Source organism: Microcebus murinus, chromosome 14 (genome assembly GCF_040939455.1).
Source record: "Microcebus murinus isolate Inina chromosome 14, M.murinus_Inina_mat1.0, whole genome shotgun sequence".
In the NCBI taxonomy this organism is placed as follows: Eukaryota; Metazoa; Chordata; class Mammalia; order Primates; family Cheirogaleidae; genus Microcebus; species Microcebus murinus.
The window spans coordinates 25,443,224-25,467,781 of record NC_134117.1 but is presented as its reverse complement, the minus strand read 5'-3'; the positions used below and the strand labels follow the sequence as shown (position 1 = coordinate 25,467,781).

General features: G+C 37.7%; 1 protein-coding gene across 5 annotated transcripts in view; it reads left to right on the top strand.

The window, feature by feature from the left end:
* Positions 1–24,499, top strand: part of SLF2 (SMC5/6 complex localization factor 2) — a 50,838-nt gene extending 26,339 nt beyond the window's left edge. For 3 of the 5 annotated variants that reach the window (XM_076009846.1, XM_012768955.3, XM_012768968.3), the window contains 9 exons: positions 3,224–3,326; positions 4,573–4,749; positions 5,947–6,044; positions 7,317–7,404; positions 9,558–9,689; positions 10,136–10,213; positions 12,193–12,279; positions 14,791–14,859; positions 16,852–20,177. In XM_076009846.1, coding sequence (XP_075865961.1) covers positions 3,224–3,326; positions 4,573–4,749; positions 5,947–6,044; positions 7,317–7,404; positions 9,558–9,689; positions 10,136–10,213; positions 12,193–12,279; positions 14,791–14,859; positions 16,852–16,887 — 868 coding nt within the window. In that variant the 3' untranslated portion in view covers positions 16,888–20,177. Of the gene's footprint in view, positions 1–3,223; positions 3,327–4,572; positions 4,750–5,946; positions 6,045–7,316; positions 7,405–9,557; positions 9,690–10,135; positions 10,214–12,192; positions 12,280–14,790; positions 14,860–16,851; positions 20,178–21,538; positions 21,916–22,317 lie in introns of those variants that run through there. The other 2 variants (XR_012922841.1, XR_012922840.1) reach the window with 2 other exon arrangements.
* The last annotated feature ends 59 nt before the right edge of the window (positions 24,500–24,558 follow it).

The window sequence follows — 24,558 nt, the reverse complement described above, 5'->3', positions numbered from 1 at the left end:
GAAAAGGAAGTAAAACTAGTTCTTAAACATCAAGAGAATATGTTCAACTTCACTTATGAGAAAAATGCAAATTCTTATAACTTACCCAAAACCAAAATCTTCGTTTCTCTGGTTCTGTTTCTGTCCCATACAGGATCATTTGTTACTCAGAAGTAATCTGTATCTGAAAATATGTTGGATAGCATAATTTCAGATAGAGACTATATTCCATCCTTTTAATAGGAAAAATCATGTTTTCCATACCCATCCAAAAGCCCCATTTCCCCTCAATACTACTAGAATATCTAGTTTTAAAAAGTTACCACAAACTCACTAGTTATGTGGTAATTTTGTATGTTGTATGCAACAGACTTTAATTTTTTTTCTTCACTGCAGTGAGCTGTATAGTAGTGGGAAATAAACAGTGTAATAAAGATATATAATGATTGCATTAAGACATAAATGCAAATATAATTTAGCAAAATAAGATTTTTTTTATTGGTTACTTACCATTGAAGAGTTGCTTCAATCAGACTTAGTGACTAGAATAGGGAGGTTTTGGCTGTAGTCACTCTTATAGAGTAGTGAGCAAAGGTGGACACAGTGAAGCAGGAGCCAGCTGAAAGAATGTAACATAATGCCTGTTTAAAAATGAGCACAAGTCTGGATCCTGTTGAGATGTGATCACCCTCACTCTTCTTTTTCTACCAGGACTCACATACAACTTACCCATTTTTTTGCTGGTGTGTATATCCATATTTTTCCACGCTCCACCTCATGCATATTCATTATAGCAAGTTCTCTATACAAACAGTGGGTTTGGATTTAAAATGTTTGTGTATTATTAGAGTAAATATTCAGATAAGGGGAATTGAGATGATGAGGTATACTGGTGTAGTTCTTTCTTAACCATTATTCTGCTAGCTACATACTTAAAATTTGAGTCCTATATACGTCCTAACTTCTTTCTAATCTATATCCCATCAATTCTCATATCCCTATGTTCCTTTTCTCTACCCATCTCATAGCTATTCCTTCCTTTTCATTCCTAGGGTCAGACTAATTCAGATCTTCTTTTCATGCCCAGCCTGGCAAAAATCTCCTTTCCTTTCTTCCAAATATTCTTTTCACTGTTGCAGGAACTTCCCTCTCCCCTATTCTCATATCTTTATACCTCCTATTTAAGACTTTACAATTTTACTCTTGTCCATTTTCTATTTTGCTCTTGGCCTTTTGTTCTAACCAATTTGACCTGCCTGCTGTTCCTCCACATCACAGTGACTAGCCCTTATATAGTGCTTGCTATGTGCCAGACACTATTCTAAGGGTCACTTAATAGTCTCTACAAATATAAGTAGTATTTTTACTTCTTTTTATAAGTGAAGCAGGAATAGAAAAGTTAAGTAAGTTGCCCCAAAGGTTATACTGCTAGGAATGGTCACAAAGGACTACTAAACAGCTGTTTTTAAAAATAGCAAAGTTCTTCACATAGAGTTATGGAAATATCTCCAAGATATTACTGCTAATTAAAAAAAGGAAGGTACAGTGCAGCATATAATATGCTATCATTTGCATTAAAGGTTGCTGGGTGGTAAAGGGTAAAGAAACCCTCTATTTTCCCTATATTCACAACACTTCTGACACCAAATATGTGTGTTTTCCACATATTGTAATGTCTCTAATTATCTGCAGACACCACATGGGTGTCCTAAAATTTAATGCAATTCTGGCACTAACTACCCAGAGTTAGTGCAGACCCCACAGGTTAAGAGCTCAGTCCTAGGAGACTGCCCTCACTTCATATGCCAGTCACAAGTCCAGGCTTCTTGTACTTCTGACCTGTCAGCTATAAATTGAGAGTTCCCACAACCCCTTCTTTATAATCGATAATTTGCTAGAATGGCTCATAGAACCCAGGAAAAGAGTTTATTATTACTGGTTTATTTGTAAAAGATACAACTCAGGAATGGTCAAATAGAGGAGATACGTAGGGCAAAGTATGGGGGTGGGAATGCATGGAGCTTGCATACCCTCTCCAGGTACACCACCTTCCCAGCATCTTGATGTATTAACCAACCTAGAAGCCGTTTGAACTTTAGGATTTTTATGGAGGTTCCATTACACAGAGATGATTGATTAAAACATTGTTCATTGGTGATTAATTCAATCTCTAGACCTCTAGGTTGAACTATAAGTTTCAACTCTCTAATCACCTTGTTGGTTGCTCTGGCAACTGGTCCCCATACTTCAAGAGTCACTTCATTAGCATAAACCCTGGTATGGTTGAAAGGGGTTTATATGATTAACAAAAGAGGCTGCTCTTACCCCCATGTGAAGTTCTGAGGGTTTTAGGAGCTTTGTGCCAGAAACTGGAGACAAAGACTGAATATATTTCTTATTATACCACAATGGGATAAATATTCATATTTGTTTGTACATAAAATGCCTGTGGAATGAAGGACTAAAATTAGTAGTAATTGTCTGTGGGGAAAGAAAATGAGTAGCTGAAGAGCTGGGCTGGGAGGCTCGTTTATCACAACATACTGTACCTTTTGATTTTTTTAGCTATATGAATGTATTATTTTTTTTTCAAAACATCTATCTTTTCAAAGGCAAGTTCATGCATCTCCTCTTCCACGAAACTTCACTGATAACCTCAACCAGAATTGGAGTGCTTTAAATTGTTTCTTTATATCACTATGGCAACTTCTTTAGGCCACTAGGAGGCCTTTAACTATTGAGTTGTTTATAGTCAGAGCCACCTTCTATGTAGCTTTCTGACACCAAGAGCAATGAGGATAGTACCTGATAAAAAGTAGCTGGTTCAAGGATAAGCTAATGCATAGAGAGAGAAATCAGATTGGTGTTTGCCTTGAGTGGGGGATATCAGATTGACTTAGATGTGGTATGAAGGGACATGTGGGGGCAATGGAAATGTCCTATTTCTTGATTCAGATAGTGGTTACATTTATTTATATGTATATATATGTGTATAGATATGTATATATACATACACACATTTATCAAAACTTAAAATGGTACATTCTTTTTATTGTATATAAAATATACCTCAGTAAAATATAGTTTTGTTTTGTTTTTTTTTTTCTTTTCTTCTCCACTGAGTCTACTTGCTCAAAAAATATAGTTTTTTAAAAGTAGGTTTAAAACAAGTTATTCAATATTTCTTAAAAGTGAGTAATTATTTTGTGCCTGATTTCACGTGGCTTTATTCACTCCTCAATAGTTCTGAAACGCAGACGACATCGGGGGACAGAGGAAATGAAAATTCATCTTGTAAGCCAATTTTTTCAACTCTTCCTGAAACCAACATTTTAAATGTGGTTAAGGTAGGAGAAAACATTTTTGTGTATCTTTTGCACAGAATTAGAACCATTTAGTCTTGTGGTTAATGGTTTTTTTTTTTTTTTAAATCACTAGTTTCTTATCAGCTGATTTCCAGTCTTTAAAATTTCTTAGCAATAAAAGTTGATTTTGCTGTTTTTGTTTTTATTTTAATATTAAAAATGAAAGGGAACTTTAGGTCAGAGTTATGTTATTAAAATAGTTTGGAAACCAGTAATTTTTAGCAGTGTGATATATGAAGAAAAAAGTATTACTTACAATATAATTTAATGATCAAGAATTAGGCCGGGCTTGGTGGCTCACGCGTGTAATCCTAGCACTCTGGGAGGCCGAGGTGGGCGGATTGCTCGAGGTCAGGAGTTCGAAACCAGCCTGAGCAAGAGCAAGACCCCGTCTCTACTATAAAATAGAAAGGAATTAATTGGCCAACTAATATATATAGAAAAAATTAGCCGGGCATGGTGGCGCATGTCTATAGTCCCAGCTACTCGGAAGGCTGAGGCAGGAGGATCCCTTGAGCCCAGGAGATTGAGGTTGCTGTGAGCTGGGCTGACGCCATGGCACTCACTCTAGCCTGGGCAGCAAAGTGAGACTCTGTCTCAAAAAAAAAAAAAAAAAAAAAAAAAAAGAATTTATAACAGTGTGAAAACATTTTTTTTTAATTTTATTTATTTATTTTTTTTGAAACAGTTTCACTCTGTTGCCCTGGCTCGAGCACTTTGGCATCAGCCTAGCTCACAGCAACCTCAAACTCCTGGGCTCAAGCATCCTTCTTCCTCAGCCTCCGGAGTAGCTTGGACTACAGGCAGGAGCCACAATGCCAGGCTAATTTTTTCTATATGTTTTTAGTTGGCCAATTTATTTATTTCTATCTTTAGTAGAGATGGGGTCTCGCTATTGCTCGGGCTGGTTTCAAACTCCTGACCTTCAGTGATCCACCCGCCTTGGCCTCCCAGAGTGCTAGAATTACAGGCGTGAGCCACTGCGCCTGGCCTAGAATTAATAATAGTGTGAAAACATTTTTAGTGGCTGAATCAAATCATTGATACTGAACCGTTCATAAAATCTTGAAAATGAAAAATGAAGAGAATACCATGTAATTCAACTACTAACATTAGTTTTCTGTAAAGTTCTCTTTTGCATCTTTTGTCAAAATGATTTTATAATTAAAACTCTTCAAGTAAAATATATATCCTGAAGTTATTTTGTTTGTACATTTATGTCAAAAAGTTTCTAGGCTTATGCACATCTATACATCCAGAAGGTTACCAAGATCGTGAAATAATGTTGCTGATTTTAATGTTGTTTAAAATGAGTTTGGAAAAACAGCTGAAACAGATTCCTCTAGTAGATTTTCAAAGCCTCCTGATAAACCTGATGAAAAACATCAGAGATTGGAACACAAAGGTAACGTTACTTAAAACTTCAGTATTCGTTTTTTTGCACAGCATCACAATTTTGCTTTTATAGTCCATACAGAATTAATACTCTAAGTTTAGTTAAGATCTTTAGCAGATTAAAAATGAATAGAAGAAAGGACTGTGTTTGATGGAGCTGTGTTATAATAAATTTATGATAATTTTTCTAAAACTGCAGCTGTTCATTCAACAAAAATGTGTTTATTGGAGATTTTCTCTGGACTGAGCATTAATGTAATTGTTAGAGATTCAGCTGTGAAAAAAACAAAGCCTTTGCTCTCATGGGGCTTGTGTCCTAGTCAAAGTCTTAGATAATAAGTACATGTAGAAAGCAGGGCATGGGTATAAAAAGTAGCAAGGCAGGGATGGTATGCTGTTTCATATAAGGGAGTCAGGGAAGGTCTTTCTGAAATGACCTTTGAGCAGAGACCTAAATAAAATGATGGGATGAGTCATACCTACAACAAGAATTTGAGTTGAACTTCTGTAGCCTTGTGGAGGAGGAACATATGTAGTTTTTGTTATATAATATTTTGTTAGACCTTTTAAAAAATTATTTTTTTAACCTTTTTTGGTAGAAAATGTAAAACATGCAAAAAGTGGTACAAAAAGTATAATGAACACCTAAATACCTATCACCTAGCTTCAACAATTATCGAGATTTAATCAATCTTGCCTGATCTGTTAAGCCCACCCCATATTTCCTTCCTCTACTCATCAGATTATTTTGAAGCAACTTTTAGGCTTTTTAAAAAAATTGATAATATTTGTACATATTTTGGGAGTGTTAGGCTTAAAAATACTGGAATAGGATCCCTAAAATGTAAGAAATCCCAGATCAGGAACATCTATGATCTTGTACAACTCTAATTATACACGTTTGGAAACTGGTACTTGTATTTATATCAGTTTATTCTTCCAAGAAGGACTGTTTAAATGTAGATAAAGAGATGATGTAGCACCAAACATGCACACCAAGTGAAATCCTGATAAATGTATCTGTTCATTCTGTTTAAGATAAAACTGAATCTGCGTATTGTATGTATTTTAGCACATTCTAGACTCCATGCTGTTTCTAAAAATGAATGCTCTGTTTTGTAATAGTGCTTCTATTAGGGCAAGAAGGGGTGTAGATGATCTGTTGGATGTACTGTTTGAAAAATAATCTTGCTTGTTTTTTTTTCAGGTGCCTGAACTCTGTCTGGGCATAAATGAACTCTCCAATCATCCCCACAACCTTCTATGGTTGGTACAGCTGGTCCCTAACTGGACATCACGTGGAAGGTATTGAAAAGTGAGAATTAAATATTAAGAGATTTTATAATGTTTACATTAATGGAATGCTTTGGGTTCTTTATTTCCATTCATCATTCTTTGAATTTTAGATCAGATTTTTTTTTTTTTTTTTTTTTTTGAGACAGAGTCTCGCTTTGTTGTCCAGGCTAGAGTGAGTGCCGTGGCGTCAGCCTAGCTCACAGCAACCTCAAACTCCTGGGCTTGAGTGATCCTTCTGCCTCAGCCTCCCGAGTAGCTGGGACTACAGGCATGCGCCACCATGCCCGGCTAATTTTTTATATATATATCAGTTGGCCAATTAATTTCTTTCTATTTATAGTAGAGACGGGGTCTCGCTCTTGCTCAGGCTGGTTTTGAACTCCTGACCTTGAGCAATCCACCCGCCTCGGCCTCCCAAGAGCTAGGATTACAGGCGTGAGCCACAGCGCCCGGCCTAGATCAGATTTTTATTTCATATTCAGTATGTGGGAAAAGGCATTGATAGCCTAACTCTGATGCTTAACTCAGATCATTATGTAATATTGTTGATTTTTAAATTTCAGTTTATCTGATAACTTACTACAGATGATACCTTCTATAAAAGACGATGAGATGGCTTCTTTTTTTCTTTGTTCAGTAGAAAGAAATTCCAACAACAAAACAGGTTTTCTTTCAGTAAATCAGCAGGGTCAAAGATAAAAGCTCTTAAATGGCCGGACGCGGTGGCTCACGCCTGTAATCCTAGCACTCTGGGAGGCCGAGGCAGGCGGATTGCTCGAGGTCAGGAGTTCGAAACCAGCCTGAGCAAGAGCAAGACCCCGTCTCTACTATAAATAGAAAGAAATTAATTGGCCAACTAATATATATAGAAAAAATTAGCCGGGCATGGTGGCGCATGCCTATAGTCCCAGCTACTCGGGAGGCTGAGGCAGAAGGATTGCTTGAGCCCAGGAGTTTGAGGTTGCTGTGAGCTAGGCTGACGCCACGGCACTCACTCTAGCCTGGGCAACAAAGCGAGACTCTGTCTCAAAAAAAAAAAAAAAAAAAAAAAAAGCTCTTAAATGATTTACTGAACTTTAAGCAATTCTGTCTACCTTTATCTGCAAATATTTATATCAAAATTTTGCTGTTCTCTAATAGCATCTATGTTCTTGTACAACTTTCCCTTGAACCATTGCCTGTATTTCCGATTAGAACTAGAATTCCTATTGGCTCATTCATTTGCTTATCAAGCAGTATTGATTAAAATACATTCTAAATATTTTTAAACTCTAATTCCAGGCAACTGAGACAGTGCCTCAGTCTAGTGATTATTTCAAAGCTTTTGGATGAGAAACATGAAGATGTCCCTAATGCCAATAATCTGCAGGTATGTATACATTTTTGTTTTTAATAAATGGGAGTGGTAGTGAGGAGTAAGGAAAATTGATAAATCCTAGAATTAGATCTCAACTCACAGGCACAGGATACTATTCATGTAATCTTTAGCATGGTACTTAACTAACAAGATCCAATGTCTTCATCTGTGAAATGGAGATGGTTACACCCTGTTACCACATAGGATAGTTATGGACAGTCAGATGAATTAATGTGTAAATAAACTACTGGGAAAATCATAGTGTGCAATTATATGAATGTGACATCATTTATTGAATTAGTTCCACTTATCAAGCAATTTTATCACAAGATTAGAAATTGCATTGCGAGACTCTGTCTCAAAAAAAGAAATTGCAGAACCACTGTACATTAATTTTATCTTTTATCTATTTTAATATTAATCTTTTTAGATCATAGAGCTTAAAATGTGGTTGCCCTGCAGTACTTGTTGAGAAGTGAATATATCATGTGTATGTAAGTGTGTATAAACATGTCCTTTGGAAGTCATACTCTTTGAGAAATTCTGAAGGCTTTTTAGAAACATTGATAGCACTAATAGAGCTACCCTTAGATGAATTTTGAAAATTCAGCATAAACCTGGATATGGATGTCCTTGCATTCTTCTTGTTTGAATTACAATTCAGTACAGGGCACTCTACCAGGTCCTGGGGATTAAAAAAACAAATGGATTAGATTAGAGACTCTGCCCTTGGAAACATAGTCTAGTAGTTGAAACAAAATAAACCATTGTGGGTTAGTGTGATAACAGCGATAAAAGTAAGTATAAGGTACTTATAAGGTACAGAGAGACTGATGGCGACAGCTGGTTTCTGCTTTAGTAGAGTTGAAGTAGATCCAGATATATGGGGACCATTCCTGAGCCACCAAGGTGAATTAGCAAATAGCTCTCATTCTTTTTTTTCTTTTTTTTTTTTGAGACAGAGTCTCGCTTTCTTGCCCAGGCTAGAGTGAGTGCCGTGGCGTCAGCCTAGCTCACAGCAACCTCAAACTCCTGGGCTCGGCCGGGCGCTGTGGCTCACGCCTGTAATCCTAGCTCTTGGGAGGCCGAGGCGGGCGGATTGCTCAAGGTCAGGAGTTCAAAACCAGCCTGAGCAAGAGCGAGACCCCGTCTCTACTATAAATAGAAAGAAATTAATTGGCCAACTGATATATATATAAAAAAAAAAAATTAGCCGGGCATGGTGGCGCATGCCTGTAGTCCCAGCTACCCGGGAGGCTGAGGCAGAAGGATCGCTCGAGCCCAGGAGTTTGAGGTTGCTGTGAGCTAGGCTGACGCCACGGCACTCACTCTAGCCTGGGCAACAAAGCGAGACTCTGTCTCAAAAAAAAAAAAAAAAAAAAACTCCTGGGCTCGAGCGATCCTTCTGCCTCAGCCTCCCGAGTAGCTGGGACTACAGGCATGCGCCACCATGCCCGGCTAATTTTTTTTATATATATATATCAGTTGGCCAATTAATTTCTTTCTATTTATAGTAGAGACGGGGTCTCGCTCTTGCTCAGGCTGGTTTTGAACTCCTGACCTTGAGCAATCCGCCCGCCTCGGCCTCCCAAGAGCTAGGATTACAGGCGTGAGCCACAGCGCCCGGCCTCATTCTTTTCATTGATATTTACTGCCATCAAAAGAGATCCAGGGATGAGATTTCTACCATCTCCTCCTAACTTTTATTCTGTTACCTTTTCCTTTTTTGCCTGTGTAAAATAGAACTACATGGATAATTAACCCTCAGACTCACTAGTTGATATTCACATTACACAATCTAGTTGTGATTTTTACCACAACTTGTAGTATTTCTTTTCAGAATTCAATGACTTCTATCTATAAGGAGATTCCACTTTGTTCACTTTTAAATAATTTCACAAAGTAAGCAATCCCTATAGCCTCTCTCTTGTAATATCATTTGGTCTCCTCCTAAGCATTTATCCTAAATTACAAGTACTAAATCTTTAACTTAAAATCCTTTTTAAGCAATTGAGGAGTTTTAAGTAATGGGAAAATGGATATCATTGGACTATAGAGAACGCTAAAGGGACAAAATGAACAGGGAAGACACTGGGAAAAAATAACTTAAGAGAAAACAACTATATTGCTTAGTATTGTTCATTGTTTCCTTTTTCTTTTGATAGATATCAGTCCTACATCGTTATCTTGTACAAATGAAGCCTTCTGATTTGTTAAAGAAAATGGTCTTGAAGAAAAGGGCTGAACAACCAAATGGCACTATTGATGACAGCCTTCATTTAGAACTTGAAAAGCAGGTATCCAGGGCTAGGTCTCAAAGAGTACATGTGAACATAACTGATACCAGCTTCCTAACCATAGGCTGATAGCATGAGCATTTCTGGATTTGTAGATAAGATACATTCTAGCAAACATAAAGTGCATGATTTTTTAAAATTTATTACCGTCATGAAATTCTTCAGTAAACTTCAAAGTTGAAAATTTAGTTAAAAGGATGGTTGTTGGTAATTTAATACTGAGAGTATTTTTGGTAGCCCTTTATTAAGGCAGTCAGTCACAAGGTGGTAAAAAGAATGCCCTTGAGTTAGAAATCATAAGCCTAGTTAAAGTGCTATTTACTTACCAGCTGGGTTAACTTTAGGATATCCTTTATCCTTCCCGGGAAACTTTCCTAATGTATAAATTGTCATGACATCTATGTTAGCTAATTCATAGGTGTTAATTTTATTCATTTCTCTAACAGGCATATTACCTGACCTACATTCTTCTTCATTTAGTCGGTGAAGTTAGTTGTTCGCATTCTTTTTCTTCTGGACAACGGGTAGGTAGTATTTAGTGTTTTTGTTGTTGCTGCTGTTTTTAAATAGGTGGCACTATTGATGGGATGAATCAGCATGCCTTATATAAGAGAAAACTTAATAAAAATTAACTAGTTTTGCTATAGAAATCCCAGTGTACAGTGGAAAGAGGGAGTAATAGTAACCTTGCAACCACATCATATTGAAAAGAATTGCCAGCAAATGTTAGTTCTGTTTGTAGTAGTGGAACTTACCCATCATAACTTGGCAACAGTATAATATATTCATAAGATACCAAGGTCACCCAAATGGGTCAGCTTTTAGCTGGTTTCTTCCCATCCCATCTCTTCTTCCACCCCCACCCCACCCCCTTTTTTTTCTTTAGGAATAACATTTGCCTTCAGAATTGAACTGATGGTAATTCAGGCTACTTTAGAAATGCATTTCTAAATCATATCCCCATATCAAGGTTTTCATTTTGAATTATTCTATTCTTCCCATATTCCTGGAGAAACTTCTTATTTAATTCCTTGTTACATATCTTAGCTATTCCAATTTTTGTTTTAAAACTCAGTAGATCTCCTAGGTATGATAGAAAGGACACAAGACTGGTTCATATGTTTTTATAAATGCTAAAGTACATAGAACTATGTTTGTTCTCCTGATTGGAATCTTCTAATGTAGTCATTTATCTTATAATATTCTTATTATGGTTTTTATATTTTCTAAATTGTTTTTTCTGATTAAAAACCAATCAGTGATTATTGTAAAACCTCATAAGGTACAAAAAGACTCTTAGAATCCAGTGCCCTATTGTAAATTTCTCCATAATTTATGCATATACTAGCATAATTATTTTAATAAAAATGGAGTCATACTATTAGAATTATTTGCAAACTATTATTTGAAACTTTAAGATTTTAGCACTTCTGTCTAATAACTGTGGTATTTCAAAACCTTTATTAATGAACATTGTATTTTTTTTGTGATTATACATAGTGCTGACATAAATATGCTTATTCATATATCTCTGCCCACTTGTGTAAGCATATCTATATGATAAATTCCTAGAAGTAGAATTCCTGGGTCAAAGATTATAAATATTTCAAATTTTAATTATTTTATAACAGTTATTATCACATTTCCCTCCCAAAAAGTGTTCATTTATATTCTCACCAAGGATGTATGAGAGTAACTGTTTAGAACTGTACATTCTAAAATTTAAGACACTTAATTTCTCAAATTCAGTATTCCCTTAATTTTTCCAAGTTTTAATTCAGTATGGTACTCTATTAATAAAAGCTTGTTTTGCTGATAGAAAAATACGTTAGCTATGATTTGAATATTCTATTAGATATTGTGTTAAAGGGCTGAGCACTGTGGCTCACACCTATAATCCCATCCTTTTGGGAGGCCAAGATGCAAGGATCACTTGAGGCTAGGAGTTCGAGACTGGCCTGGGCAACATAGTGAGACTCCATCTCTACAAAAAAATGTAAAAATTATCCAGGTATGGTGGCTCACACCAGTAGCCCCAGCTACTTAGGAGGCTGAGGTAGGAGGATCATTTGAGCCCAGGAGTTTAAGTATGCAGTGAGCTGTGATTATGCCACTGTACTCCGCCTGGGTGAGTGAGACCCTGTCTCTTTAAAAAGAAAAGAGAGAGATTGAAAATGTGTTAAAGGAATTACTCTTCTAATTTCTGAGTTCTACATCACCAAGTCTGAGCCCTGGAGTTAATTTTCATTAATGTGAGTTAATATGTGGCAAAACAACTTTTATTTTTGTGTATATTTTAAAACTATGAATAAACCATAGCAGTCTCATTGTCATGGAAGTGACTACTTTTACTGATATGACTGCTATTACGTTGCATGGTTAACATCAGACTGGGAAATGATAGGTTTTTAAATGATTTAGTTGCTCCAAATGTATAATCTCTTCTTTGTTAATTTGTAATGCTTCAAAGTTGTTTTTCATCCTTTGCATTTGTGTTGCACAGAAACACTTCGTGCTACTCTGTGGGGCTTTGGAAAAGCATGTTAAATGTGATATTAGGGAAGATGCAAGACTTTTTTATAGAACTAAGGTAAGTGTGTTTTTTCCTTACATACTAGTTTTTTTGTTTAATCTTGGTTACATCAAGAAACACAAAAGCCTCTTTTCAAAAAAAGTACATATAAGATTAGAAATATGACTTTCTCCTTTAATAACAGAAATAAATCAGCTTCTATTTACTTTCTGTTCTGAAACTCCTACTACCCAAGGAGAAAACTTCTTCCAATACTAATGAAACTTCTTAGTTTTTCTCATCTATACAAATTAAAACCTTCATGTTTAAGTAAGCTTCAAGGGTTGAAGCATTGATAAATAAATATACAAGTTATAAAACAGTGGTTATGAATTTTATGATGGTTGAAAACTTGTTTTATTCATAGAGAAGAAATAGATTAGCTGTTATTGTTTGAATATTCCATTGAAGAATGTATTAAAGGAAGGACTCTTCAAATCTGTGGGTCCTGCATCACCCAGTCTGAGCTCTAGGATGAAAATAATTCAGCAGTAAGTGTGCTAAGCTTTTTTTCTTAGAGGTTTTATATATTCAAAGACAATAGAAAAGCCAAATATATGAATATGGAGTAGGAAAGCAGTTTTAGGGATTTGGTTTGGTTTTATTTTTTGTCTAAATGTATGGGGTACAATTGTAATGTTAAATGCAGAGATTGCATAGTGGTGAAGTCAGGGTTTTTAGGGTATCCATCACCCAAACCTTTGTACCCATTAAGTAATCTCTGATCATCCACCCAACCTCTCAACCTAGAACTTTAGTATTAATAGAATGATTTGACAGTTTTTTCTGAAACATAAAATTAAACAACACTTTTTAAAAACTCTCTCCTAAGGATTTTTTTATTCCCAGATTAGCTTTGCAATGTAATGCAGTGCTGATTCTTTTTTGCCTCTTGTGTTTGGATAGTCATTGAATGTGAAATCTTAGCTTTGTAATTTTATATCTTACATTAATTAGCTGTAAAGGTTAGTCAATTAAACAGTGCCATTTGGATTTAGTATACATATTTGTTTTATTAAATTTAAGTTAAATACAAAAGTAAGTAAATAATGAAATTATATCAGATTTTCAAATATATGTAGGGCATAGCTTAGAGTAGAAACTCTAGTTTCAGAAGCATATGCTTTTGAATGTTGACTAGCGTTACTGGCCTGTAAAACTCGGTGGTTATGGCTGGTAGTACTGGTGACAGACATGCTAAAATGGGCCCACCCAGTGTTTATGCTTCTTAAAGCATAGATTGGTGCCAGGGCTCCTCTTACTTAGTGTGGAGAGTGACACAGTGGTCTATGGAGATTGCTTCAGGGGATGGTCCTGCTGAAATAGGTGAGTTGCCTGCCTCTCCAAAAGCCTCTTGTAGAAAAGTTGGTGATTGTTTTAGAAGAAATTTACTGAACTCCAGATGGAGGAGAAAGCAGAGGTTGCAATTTACTTTATAAACTTAAAGCAGCTATAAAATTCCTGACTTATTTAAAACATTTTTTCTCAAGCAGTTATGTTCAATAGCTAATTGAGAATCTCTGGAGTGGTAGAGTTTTGTTATTGTGGTAAAGTTTGAGTTTTGCACAGACTTGCTAAATCTCCTAATGTAGGAATATATCAAGTACTTAAGGAGGATTCATAGTACTTTACAAAAACATGGAGGGGAGTAACAGTGAATTTTGGATCTTCTGATGTGGAAAGGAACAAATGACAAACATTTTTTGTGGCCTTAAGTCTTTCAAACTCAACAGCTGGGAAGGGAGGGAACACCCAAAGCCTGGAGCCCTATAATACAGAGCACCCTTCAGCTTCTCAGTCTGGGTGTTCAAAAGCCAGGAAGTCTAAAGTGTAAGCGTAAGTTCATTTAAAGGCAGAGATTATGTTTTTATTGGTGACCCTTTTGTTTCTTTTTATAATTTCTACCTCTCTCAAATGAAATGTTCCTGAGTGATATTTAATAATTAACAGGCCGGGTGCGGTGGCTCACACCTGTAATCCTAGCACTCTCGGAGGCCAAAGTGGGAAAATCATTTGAGCTCAGGAGTTCAAGACCAGCCTGAGCAAGAATGAGATCCTGTCTCTACTAAAATGAGAAAGAAATTAATTGACCAACTAAAAATATATAGAAAAAATTAGCCGGGCATGGTGGCGCCTGCCTGTAGTCCCAGCTACTTGGGAGGCTGAGACAGAACGTTTGCTTGAGCCCAGGAATTTGAGGTTGCTGTGAGCTAGGCTAATGCCACGGCACTCTACCCTAGGCAACAGAGTGAGACTCTGTCTCAAAATAAATAAATAATTAACAGAAAAATTGAATTCTAAGTATTCAATATTTTGAATGATGAAAGCATAAAGGAAAGCCTTATTAATTGCTATGATTTGAAAGCCAAGAAATGAGTAGTTTTTTTTCCTCTTTCTTGACAGAAATCAAATTGAGTTGTTGGGTATGGGCCTGTCACAACTATCAGATCTTTTGTTTCAAGTGTTAAGTTGATTGTAGGTGAGGATGTTTTAGATCTGATACCTTTTTCCCTTTTTGATATTTTTAAGGTGAAAGACTTGGTTGCCAGGATACATGGGAAATGGCAGGAAATAATCCAGAACTGTCGGCCTACTCAGGTATCTATCATTTTATTAAATAGTTTTATTCTTAATATTTTTGCTAAATGGTACTCCTCATATTATTTGGAACAAAGTACAGTATAACAATACATGCTTTGTATATTTTTTTTGTTTTTGTTTGCTTGATATTCATTAATTTATTTCCAGGAGTGGTTGGGCCCATTTAAAAATGTTAGATTGCATCAAATGGAGGTTATTCAATGAGGGACATTTTTTTAGCAGCTCTATTGAGATATAATTCACATACCATCTTTTCACTCAACGTGTACGGTGGTTTTTAGCATATTCAAAGAGTGAATACCATCACCACAGTCTCACTTTAGAACATTTTTGTCACCCCAAAAAGAAATTCCATACCCATTAACAGTCATTCCCCATTCCTCCACCATCCTCAAACACCTCCTCACTCCCCCCAAGCCCTAGGCAAATACTAATCTACTTTGTCTGTATAGATTTGCCTATTCTGGATATTGCCTATAAATGAGATATACTGTGTGGTCTTTTGTGACTGGCTTCTTTTGCTTGACAATAATGATAAGTGAATCCATGTTGTGGCTTCTATTACCAAATGATATTCCATTATATGACTATATCACATTTTACTTATCCACTTATTAGATGGACATTTGAGTTGTTTCCACTTTCTGGCTATTACAAATAATGCTTCCATGGACATTTACATACAAGTTTTTGTGTGAATATGTTTTCAAATGAAAACATCTACTGCATGTACCTGGCAGTAGAATTTCTGGGCCCTGTGGTAATTCTATGTTAAACATTTTGAGAAACTACCAGACTATTTTCCGAAGTGGCTCTATCATTTTACATTCCCACCAGAATGTATGAGATTTTGAATTTCTCCACATTCCAACAATTCTTATTGTCTCAAGCCACATTGGGGGTGGGAAGTAGAATCTCATATGGTTTTAATTTATATTTCCCCAATGACTAATGATGTTGAGCATCTTCTCTTATACTTATTGGCCATTTGGTGTATAGTTTCTTTGCAGAAATGTCTGTTTAGATCCTTTGCCCATTTTTAATTGGATTATTTCTTTTTGTTATTGAGTTGTAAGAATTCTCCATGTTCTAGATATAAATCCCTTATTAGGTATACAATTTGCAAATATTTTCTCCCATTCTGTGTGTTTTCTTTTCATTGCCCCAGTGGTATCATTTGTAGCATAAAAGTTTTTAATTGTGATGAAGTCTAGTTTATTATTTTGTTTTCTTTTGTCACTTATGTTTTTCATTTATATCTAAGGAGCCTTTGCCTAAGAGGGACATTTTTCTAACACCTGCTAATAAGTTTTCCATCCTGCTTGTTTACAAACTAACTTATGTAGAATTATCTAAAATGATGCCTCTCAAATTTGTTAACATACGTAGAAATCAAGTGACAACTTGCTGAAATGCAAATTCTGATTCATAGGTCTGGAATGGGCCCTAAGATAGATAGCTTGCCCTTCTAACAAGTTCTTAGATTGATGCCAATGCTGCTGGTCCAGAGACTGACTAAACGTTGAGTAGCCAGGGCCAGGAAGTTGCTTATATTTTATCAAGATAACAGGAACACTGAATATTAACTAAGAAGAGCAATCCCTCTAATTTATATTTTGTTATTGTTTTAATTTCTAACCTCAATAGGTGTTTTTTTTTTTGTTTAAGGCTGGCCATCTGTGCTGATGTGGCATTAAAACAATAATTTAATAGCAAAACTACATTAGCTTAACATATTAATCTCCTTAAATATGTCCCTCTCAGTGCCTACTGATGAGAAAAATATCCTGTACTTATTTTATACTTTTTTTTATAGTTCGTCCACAGAATGTGAAATTGGAATGTGATCACCATAACTTTTCAGAGACATGTACAATATAAAGATTTTATTACTTCCATTATCAAAGTTTATTGTCTGATGTTTCATAAGGATCAATTCATAATATGATTAAATTTTCCTTTATCTTCTTTTCCCCTTCCCTTTTTTAGGGGCAGCTTCATGACTTCTGGGTACCAGATTCTTAACAGGAGTTGTAGCAGCAAAAATATGAAGAGAAACTCAATAAGAGTCTTTCCTAGAGGAGAAGAAAGGATTATTACAGAATTCAATGGAATGCTAAGAAAATGTACAGCAAATGTGCCACTTGCATATCTAGTATGATGCTGGTAATGAAGAAATTGTCATTTCTGAAGCAGATATGAAATGTGATCTGCTTAACTGTTAAGGCAACTGACCTTTTAAGAGAGCAGTCTTATAAAAAGAGGAGGGGTAAAAGCAGCTAATAGTTAAGTGTCTAACCTGTCTCTATTAACTCCTCTCGTTAAATTGTAAGCCATTATCTTTCTTTAGAATAGTATTTGTGGCACTGGGGAATGACAGGAAATATGTAAGAAAAGAGTTTGGACCAACTTAAGGAGTTGGACATGGAAACCAAGACCATGTTCCAGTTGGGTTTAATTTTCCTTCTTTGTTATTTTAGGATCAAAAGGGAAAGCATAGAACTGAGTTTAGTAATAAAACGCATATATCTCTTCTTTAACTCCTATAAACCACAGGGAAGTTTCAATCCATGCATTTTCCATCACTATTTAAGATTAAAAATTTATTAGGTTTTTAAAAATACATTTAAACAGTTGAGAAACAGAAGTTTGGTGTATTTTCAGATCCCCTTAAGGGGAAGAAGCTAAGCTGTAAAATAGTGGCTCAGTTTTTATGCCAAAACAGTCATGTGCAGTTTGTTTTGAATTTCTTTTAAGTGCATATATTTTTTTTAAATACTGGCTAAGTCTTAGAATCTTGGCTAAATCTTAGAATCCTGGCTGTTGATAACCATATTACAGAAATCTATATTGTAAAAGCCTGAAGATCTGAACAAGTTTCCAAAAATCTGTTTTCATGAGTATATAACTTTGGTAGAGACCTGTATGATATCTATTCTTTGGGACACTGTGTGTGTGTGTGTGTGTGTGTGTGTGTGTGTGTGTGTGTGTGTGTGCGCGCGTGCGCGCGTGCGTGTGCACTCTCATGTGCACACGTGTGCTTATACCTGAAGTTGTTGCACTTGAAAACCACAGCTGCTCTAAATTCTTAAACACTGGAAAGCCATCCTTTGGTTTAAATGGTGCGGGGTTAGGAGAAGTGCACATGCTGGTTTTAGCCAACGGCCCTTTTAAGTCTTTGGTGATAATAGACTCTCACTAGCCAACTGAAAATTTCTTTTATTGACCGAGTGTCCCTTTTAGGAGGATTTGTTTCCTGAAAGAGAATGCCAACTTTTTTTTGTTCTGTATTGGCTTGGGTGACCTGTTCTCCTGAGCACTCTAGTGTCTCCAGTTGTGCAGGAGAAAGATGACGGAGGGGGAAGGGAACTGGACTTGATGTTTATGGTTTGAGAAAATAAATTTTGAAAAATAACTTTCTACCTCTAAATTGAGGCTTAGGAGTAAAAAACATTTTATCTTAAATTTATCATTTAAAAAAGCATCAGTAACTTTTGAGCTCATGTCAAGCATTGGGCAGTTAGAGATTTTATAAGGAAGTCTAAATAAGTCTAGTTTCCAAAAACCTAACGCTGACTGAGGCTCTAAGAGTCAGACCAACAAAGTTTTATTCTGTGTTGAGTTTACTGGTAAGAATATTATCTTGATACTACCTCTCAAGGGTATTGTTACAAAATGCCACTTACAGTTAGATAGATACAAAGAGTTATATTTGACAGAACCTTGAAACTCTGGCATCTATCTGCCCAACAATGGGGGCTTTCACTCTGTAATTTAATACTTTGTAGATACATTATTTGTGTGTAATTTTATAAGTGTTCATATTTTTCTCATTTTGCATTGTGTAAAGTGTACAAAACCTGAAAAGTATAAAATACTGCTTATATTGCTTGTAATTACAGTGTGTAAATATTTTCTAATCGTGTATATTGATGGGGGGACAAGTGGGTTATTCAGGTTTTTCTTTTTAAGTGACCCTTTTATATTGCAGTTTCAACAGATAACTGCCCATCAAATTTAAAACCACTTTGATACATTTTTATTTAACAGTTCCAATAAGAAAACTCTATTTTTAATTGTCTTTCTCCATTAGAGAAAAATACTTCATGTGTCCCTTTAAAATAAATGGCCAGACATCAGTTTAGGCCCTTGCATTTATGACTCTGGTAGAGGTCTTCAGTCTCCAGGTTATAGTCCAGTATTTGCATTTGGGTTCTCATAAAAATTTTGTGATTCTCTTTTAGCACAAGTAGCCCATGTTTTTTCTCTCAAATCAAGTATTTTCCTTTTCCCTCTTAAGTCCCCACACGTTGTCTCCCTCCTGCTGTTGTTGCCCAGTTAATGGGATAGTGGAGAGGGAGAAGATGTTCATTGCACAGAGAATGTCAGGCCACTTTGGGGACTTGGCAAACAAAGCTTGCACTGAGTGGTGGTGTGTTTGGCAATATTACTGTGCCAAAAATCACCTTGTCTAATTTTCTGGATATGTATGTCAAACTTATTACCCTTCTTGCAAGCTGAAAATCAAGGTACTTGTAAGTGTTTATGCTTTTGTGTGTAACTGTTTGCCTTTTCTAAACTGCTTTTCTTGTTATCTGAAAATATAATTCTATTAGTTATATCATGCTAAGTGAAGAGGCTCTCCATGCACAAAATGCATCTATGTAGCAGTCAAGTAACAGCATTTGTACATTTTCTGTCTTATCTCCTGATGGCAGTGGTGCCTTTGTCATCTTTTGGGAGACTGGCATTTTTGTTTTGAAGCGCAAATAGTAGCTTGCTTTGGACTTCACAGAAATCTCCCCAGATATAAAAGATAGCAAATGGCATATTATAATCCAGGCTCAGTTGGAGCATTTGCATTTTTATGTTTATCAAAACAAATATAATTGGTGGGGACTGGCCAGTAATAATATGTGGAGTCTTTCAGCCAAGAGTAATTTTTTAATTTAAAAAAATAGAAATTTTAGGAGGTGGCCCATTAACAAGCGACTGAGTTGGAGGATTAGGGGGATAGCTGTCCTGGTTTGTCTTTAAGGAGGCAAGAGTAGGGTACAGGTGGCTGGGCATGTAGAGCAGTTAGCATGATCTGTGGTTGTTATTCTTACTCATTAACAGTATTGGTTCTCCTCATTATCTGTGCATTTGTTCACCCTGGGCAGTCCTGTCAGCCACTTGATCCACCAGCTCTTAGGCAGTAACGGCAGATTTCCTTTTTACTTTCTTTTTTTTTTCTCAAGATTTTATACATCTTGTTTTAAAGTCCTATGAATGTATGTGTGTGCATTATTAAAACTGCTTTTTCTCAGTTTGAACATGTGTTTGGTAATATTTGTTTGGGAGTGGGGATGGCTAAGTATCTGGAATGCCCTATTTCCTCCCCTGCCCATCCCTAGTTTTTAAACGGATTTCTTCCTCTTGCTTTTGATTATCCAGTTTTTTTAGCTCGATGTCTCCTGTTTCTGGAAAACATAAAGCCACAGTTGTACACAGTTCACTTTTATACAACCCAGTTAATAATTTGCTGTATACTTTGTAGTCAGGAATTCAGTAATCTTATTCTTACCTTATTCACTATGTTCATTCAGCTATTCATTGATCTGACAATTGAGTACCTGCTACATGGTAGACACTCTTTAGGATTCAGTGAGGACTCAGTGGTGAACAACACAAGGCTCTCATGAATCTTACCTTCTGGTGTCCAGGTTAAATACTTTCCATTCTTGGGTAAAGACAACTGGAAAAGAATACCCTGACCTGACTCCCTTGTTCTAGAGCCTGAGACCAAGAAAGGGGAAGCCACAGAGTGCAGCGGCAGGACCATCTCCAACCTGCCAAGCACATACAGCTCAGGGTATACCAACTGAGGGGGAGACGGAGGTTGATACCTCCTCCCAGGAGAAACTGTTCGTAGGTGCTCATAGAAAGGCTAGGTATTGTTGCCCAGAGGTCTCAAGTTCTAGAACCATGCCAGTATTTCTCCTTTCTGACAGGCTGGTTAGGAGGAAACGACCTGTGAGCATTTTCTTCCAACAGTGGGGTGAAGGGATGGGGGAATAAGAGCCCAGGCAGAAGCAGAGACACTGCCATAAGTACTTAACTAGGGAGCAGACGGCACAGTCTTGTACAAGTTAAGGGCCTTGACATTGCCCCCAGGCCTGACCTCAGATCCCAGATTCACCATGCTAGCCATCTGATCTTTGACAAGTTACTTAAACTCTCTGAGGCTTAGTTTCTTCATCTGTTAAAAGGAATAATAAGAGTGTCTGCTTGGGTCTGTGAGGACTAAGTGAGCTATTGCATGAAAAGTGTTCAGTACAGTGCCTGGCATATAGCATGAACTCATCAATAGATGCTAGCTGTTATTTTTAGCTCTAACTTGAGGCTATTCTCAGATGACAAGTAAAATTGATCTTGAAAATATAGACACCTGAACATGTACTGACACCTGAGTGAACCATATCTCCAAAGGTTATAGTTGTAAGTGTATTCTTCCTTTGGACACAGGGAGCTCCAGAGGCTTCTCTGTCCAGCTCTGTCTCTGCTGGTTTAAAAAAAAAAATTTTTTTTTTAACAACCCAGCATGCTAAAGCTGAGAAATCGATGGTGGGTGGTAGTTTTCCAGCATTTATGGACATGTCCTGACACTCCCTTTTCCTTGCTAACCATTCCCTAGGCTGGAGTCAAGAGAGGGCAAACAAGAAGGCCCAGCTTTGGGTCTGACTCCAAGACGACTTGCTGGGAGGAAAACTTAACAGGCAAAACAGGCTTCTGAGGCACAGTCGAACTGTGAGACTACAGCATTGTTGCACTGGTAACAGTCCCTGCTGAAGAAGCGCCTCAGCTGTATATGTGGCCAAAATAAAGATCACGCCACCTAAAGGGAAAGTGCTGGGCAAACAAGAGGCGGAGAGATGGCAAAGCAGGAACAGAAATGCTGCCACAGTGAACAGGAAGCAGGACAACTTGACTAGGCCAGAATTCTCTTGCCTAAGGGAACCTGCTCAAGTTTCAGAATCATACCCACCCCCTTCACCTAGGACCCCTGCTACAGTGAGTAACTGCCCTGTGCAAAGTCTGGAGGTAAACCCTGGTGTGTAGGTGGCTGAGAATCATTGCTGAAGACAGGCAGCACTACCCTCAGCTACATTCTTACATCAGAGTTGGGGAAAATAGCCTTGCAAAAGCAAAACTCATATTTGGGGGGGGAGGTGAGGTACTCCAGAAGGTTTCCAAATGGGATCCTGTAGCAGCCTGCTCAAAGAGTGACCTGCCTGTGTCCTAGGGCACAAATTCATGGTGAGGTTAGGATTCATTTCTTCATTTGATTTCTTTTTCACTGTCAGTATTCACCTCATTCGTATTTTATCAGCTAGATTTGCATAGAGAAGCATTGTCAAGGGACTTCCTATAGGCAGTGCAATTAATGGCCTTTATATCTGATATTTTCATCAGGTTCAGAGATTTCAGTGGGAGGACAGCAGAGAGAAATGGATTGTGGTCTGGATCTCTATTATCACAAATACTGAAGTAACTTCCCAATGACAGTTTGGCAAGTGCCATCTAGAACTCAGCATTGAAATCATACATTTTTGCTCATTTAAAAATGTCAAGTTTGCCATCAGCACTGAAGAGGAGCAAGGCTTGGCTCATAGAATTAAGGTGAATGAAATGCTGAACCTACCACGTTGGCCAACTTGCCACCTCCAGAGGTATCTGAAGTCAGCTCTGCAAGTTCTCTGAGAACTTGGGCAGCTGTGCCTTTTAGCTCACTGGGCCCTTGCAGTTTAAATTCATTACTATCTGGTACTGTGGGTCTAGCAGTCTTCCTGCCCTGCCCCCAGCTCAAACTTCCTTACTTAATCCATCAGCATTTCTTGGATTTTCTTCTGTGATTTTTTCCAAACTATTTTTTTCCCTTCTATTTCCCACTAGGAACCCTCCCATCAAATTAAATTCACTGCCCTCTTTCATGCCACTTCCCTACTCTCCCAACACAAATCTGTGCATAAACTTGCACATTTTGCCTTTACTAATATTTCCCCTTCAGGCTTACCCTGCTTCCCCCTTCTCAGACTTTACCAGTCTTGATTGTTCTCTCTAAACAAACAAGAATGAATTTCAAGGCAAGTTACTTAACCTTTTAGAGCCTCTTTTCCTAACTATAACATGGGGCTATTCCTCAGGATTGGATGAGGATGCAAGTAAAAAATGAAGCTGAGGCCAGGTGCAGTGGCTCACACCTGTAATCCTAACACTTTGGGAGGCTGAGGTGAGAGGATTGCTTGAGGTCAGTTCGAGACCAGCCTAAGGAAGAGTGAGACCCGTCTATACTAAAAATAGAAATAATTAACCAGGAACCACTAAAAATAGAAAAAATTAGCCAGGTGTGGTGCATGCCTGTAGTCTCAGCTATTCAGGAGGCTGAGGCAGGAGGATCACTTAAAGCCCATGAGTTTGAGGTTGCTGTGAGCTGGGCTGACACCATGGCACTCTAGCCCGGGCAACAGAGCAAGATTCTGTCTCAAAAAAAAAAAAAAAAAAAAAAAGCTGGACACTGTTTGTAAAAATGTTTGCATACTTTTTACTGTATTTCTCTCCAGCTACCTTCCCTCCCCCACCTCATACACATCCTATTTGCAGAGTGCTGGTGGAGGTGGAAGTGCGATGTGGGCCCTGCTGTCTAGCAGTCTGCAGTCACACACAGCAGTCCAAACTACAAGATTGTATATGGTTACGTGCCAAACTGTGTAAGCTTTGGGGAATCCACAAAGAAAGATGAAGTGTTTTTCCCAAAGTCTCTTCAGTGAAATATGCCAGTTGAATCCTTGTACAGACTCCTAAGCACATGCAGGAGTCAATTTCATATGTTCCTCTGGCCTTTATCATTTTGGTCCCTTTTGACCCACATCAATACTGTCATGGATGAAGGAGGGAGGACCAGGCTGGGTCATGGCCAGAGCACAGGTTTCATTTGGACCCTACAGGCTGGGTTCACTTTAATAGGCGGTGGGAAGGAGGTCTGTGTTTGCACTGGACCATGCTAGTTGAGTTAAAGGAGTTGGGAGTTGATTCCGAAGGGGCTTTCTAGATTGCTGCTGGGTGAGGTGAGTGAACCTGTGAGAGACAGGATATTTGATTGTCTAGGAGGGTGCACTGGGAGTAAGAATGGTGTCCAAGATGAGCCTGAGGGGAAGGCAGGTGTCTTGAGTGACCCAGTCCCTGAAGCGAACCTGGGTTAAGGCTAAGATTTGATGAGTGAACAGGTGCAAATGCTTGTGGCTTATTTATCCAGAAAAAGAGCATTTTCTGTGTGCACTACATTTCAAGCTGATACTTCATCCCTTCCAGGCCTGACCACATCTCACCCCCTCAGACCTCAAGCTGAACAGCCAGGCGACGGGAGGCTGTTGAACCTGGGAATCAAGACCCTGTCTTGTGTTCAGAACTTTATCAACGCCCGGTCTCCACCTACTGTAGGCCTCTGTACCCTAGGCTGAGAGCAGAGCGGGTGGCAGGAGCGCGAGAAATGAGGTCCAGATTAAAGGACAGGCCAGTGGGCTGAGAGGGCAAGCGCTGCCCACCCCCATCAGAGGACAGGTTTGCACATTCCCAGCAATAGGCAAATCAGAGGGGCCCTAGCGTTACTGGGAGGGGAGGGCGGGTTATAAGCATGTGGAGGGCTCATGGGGTGGT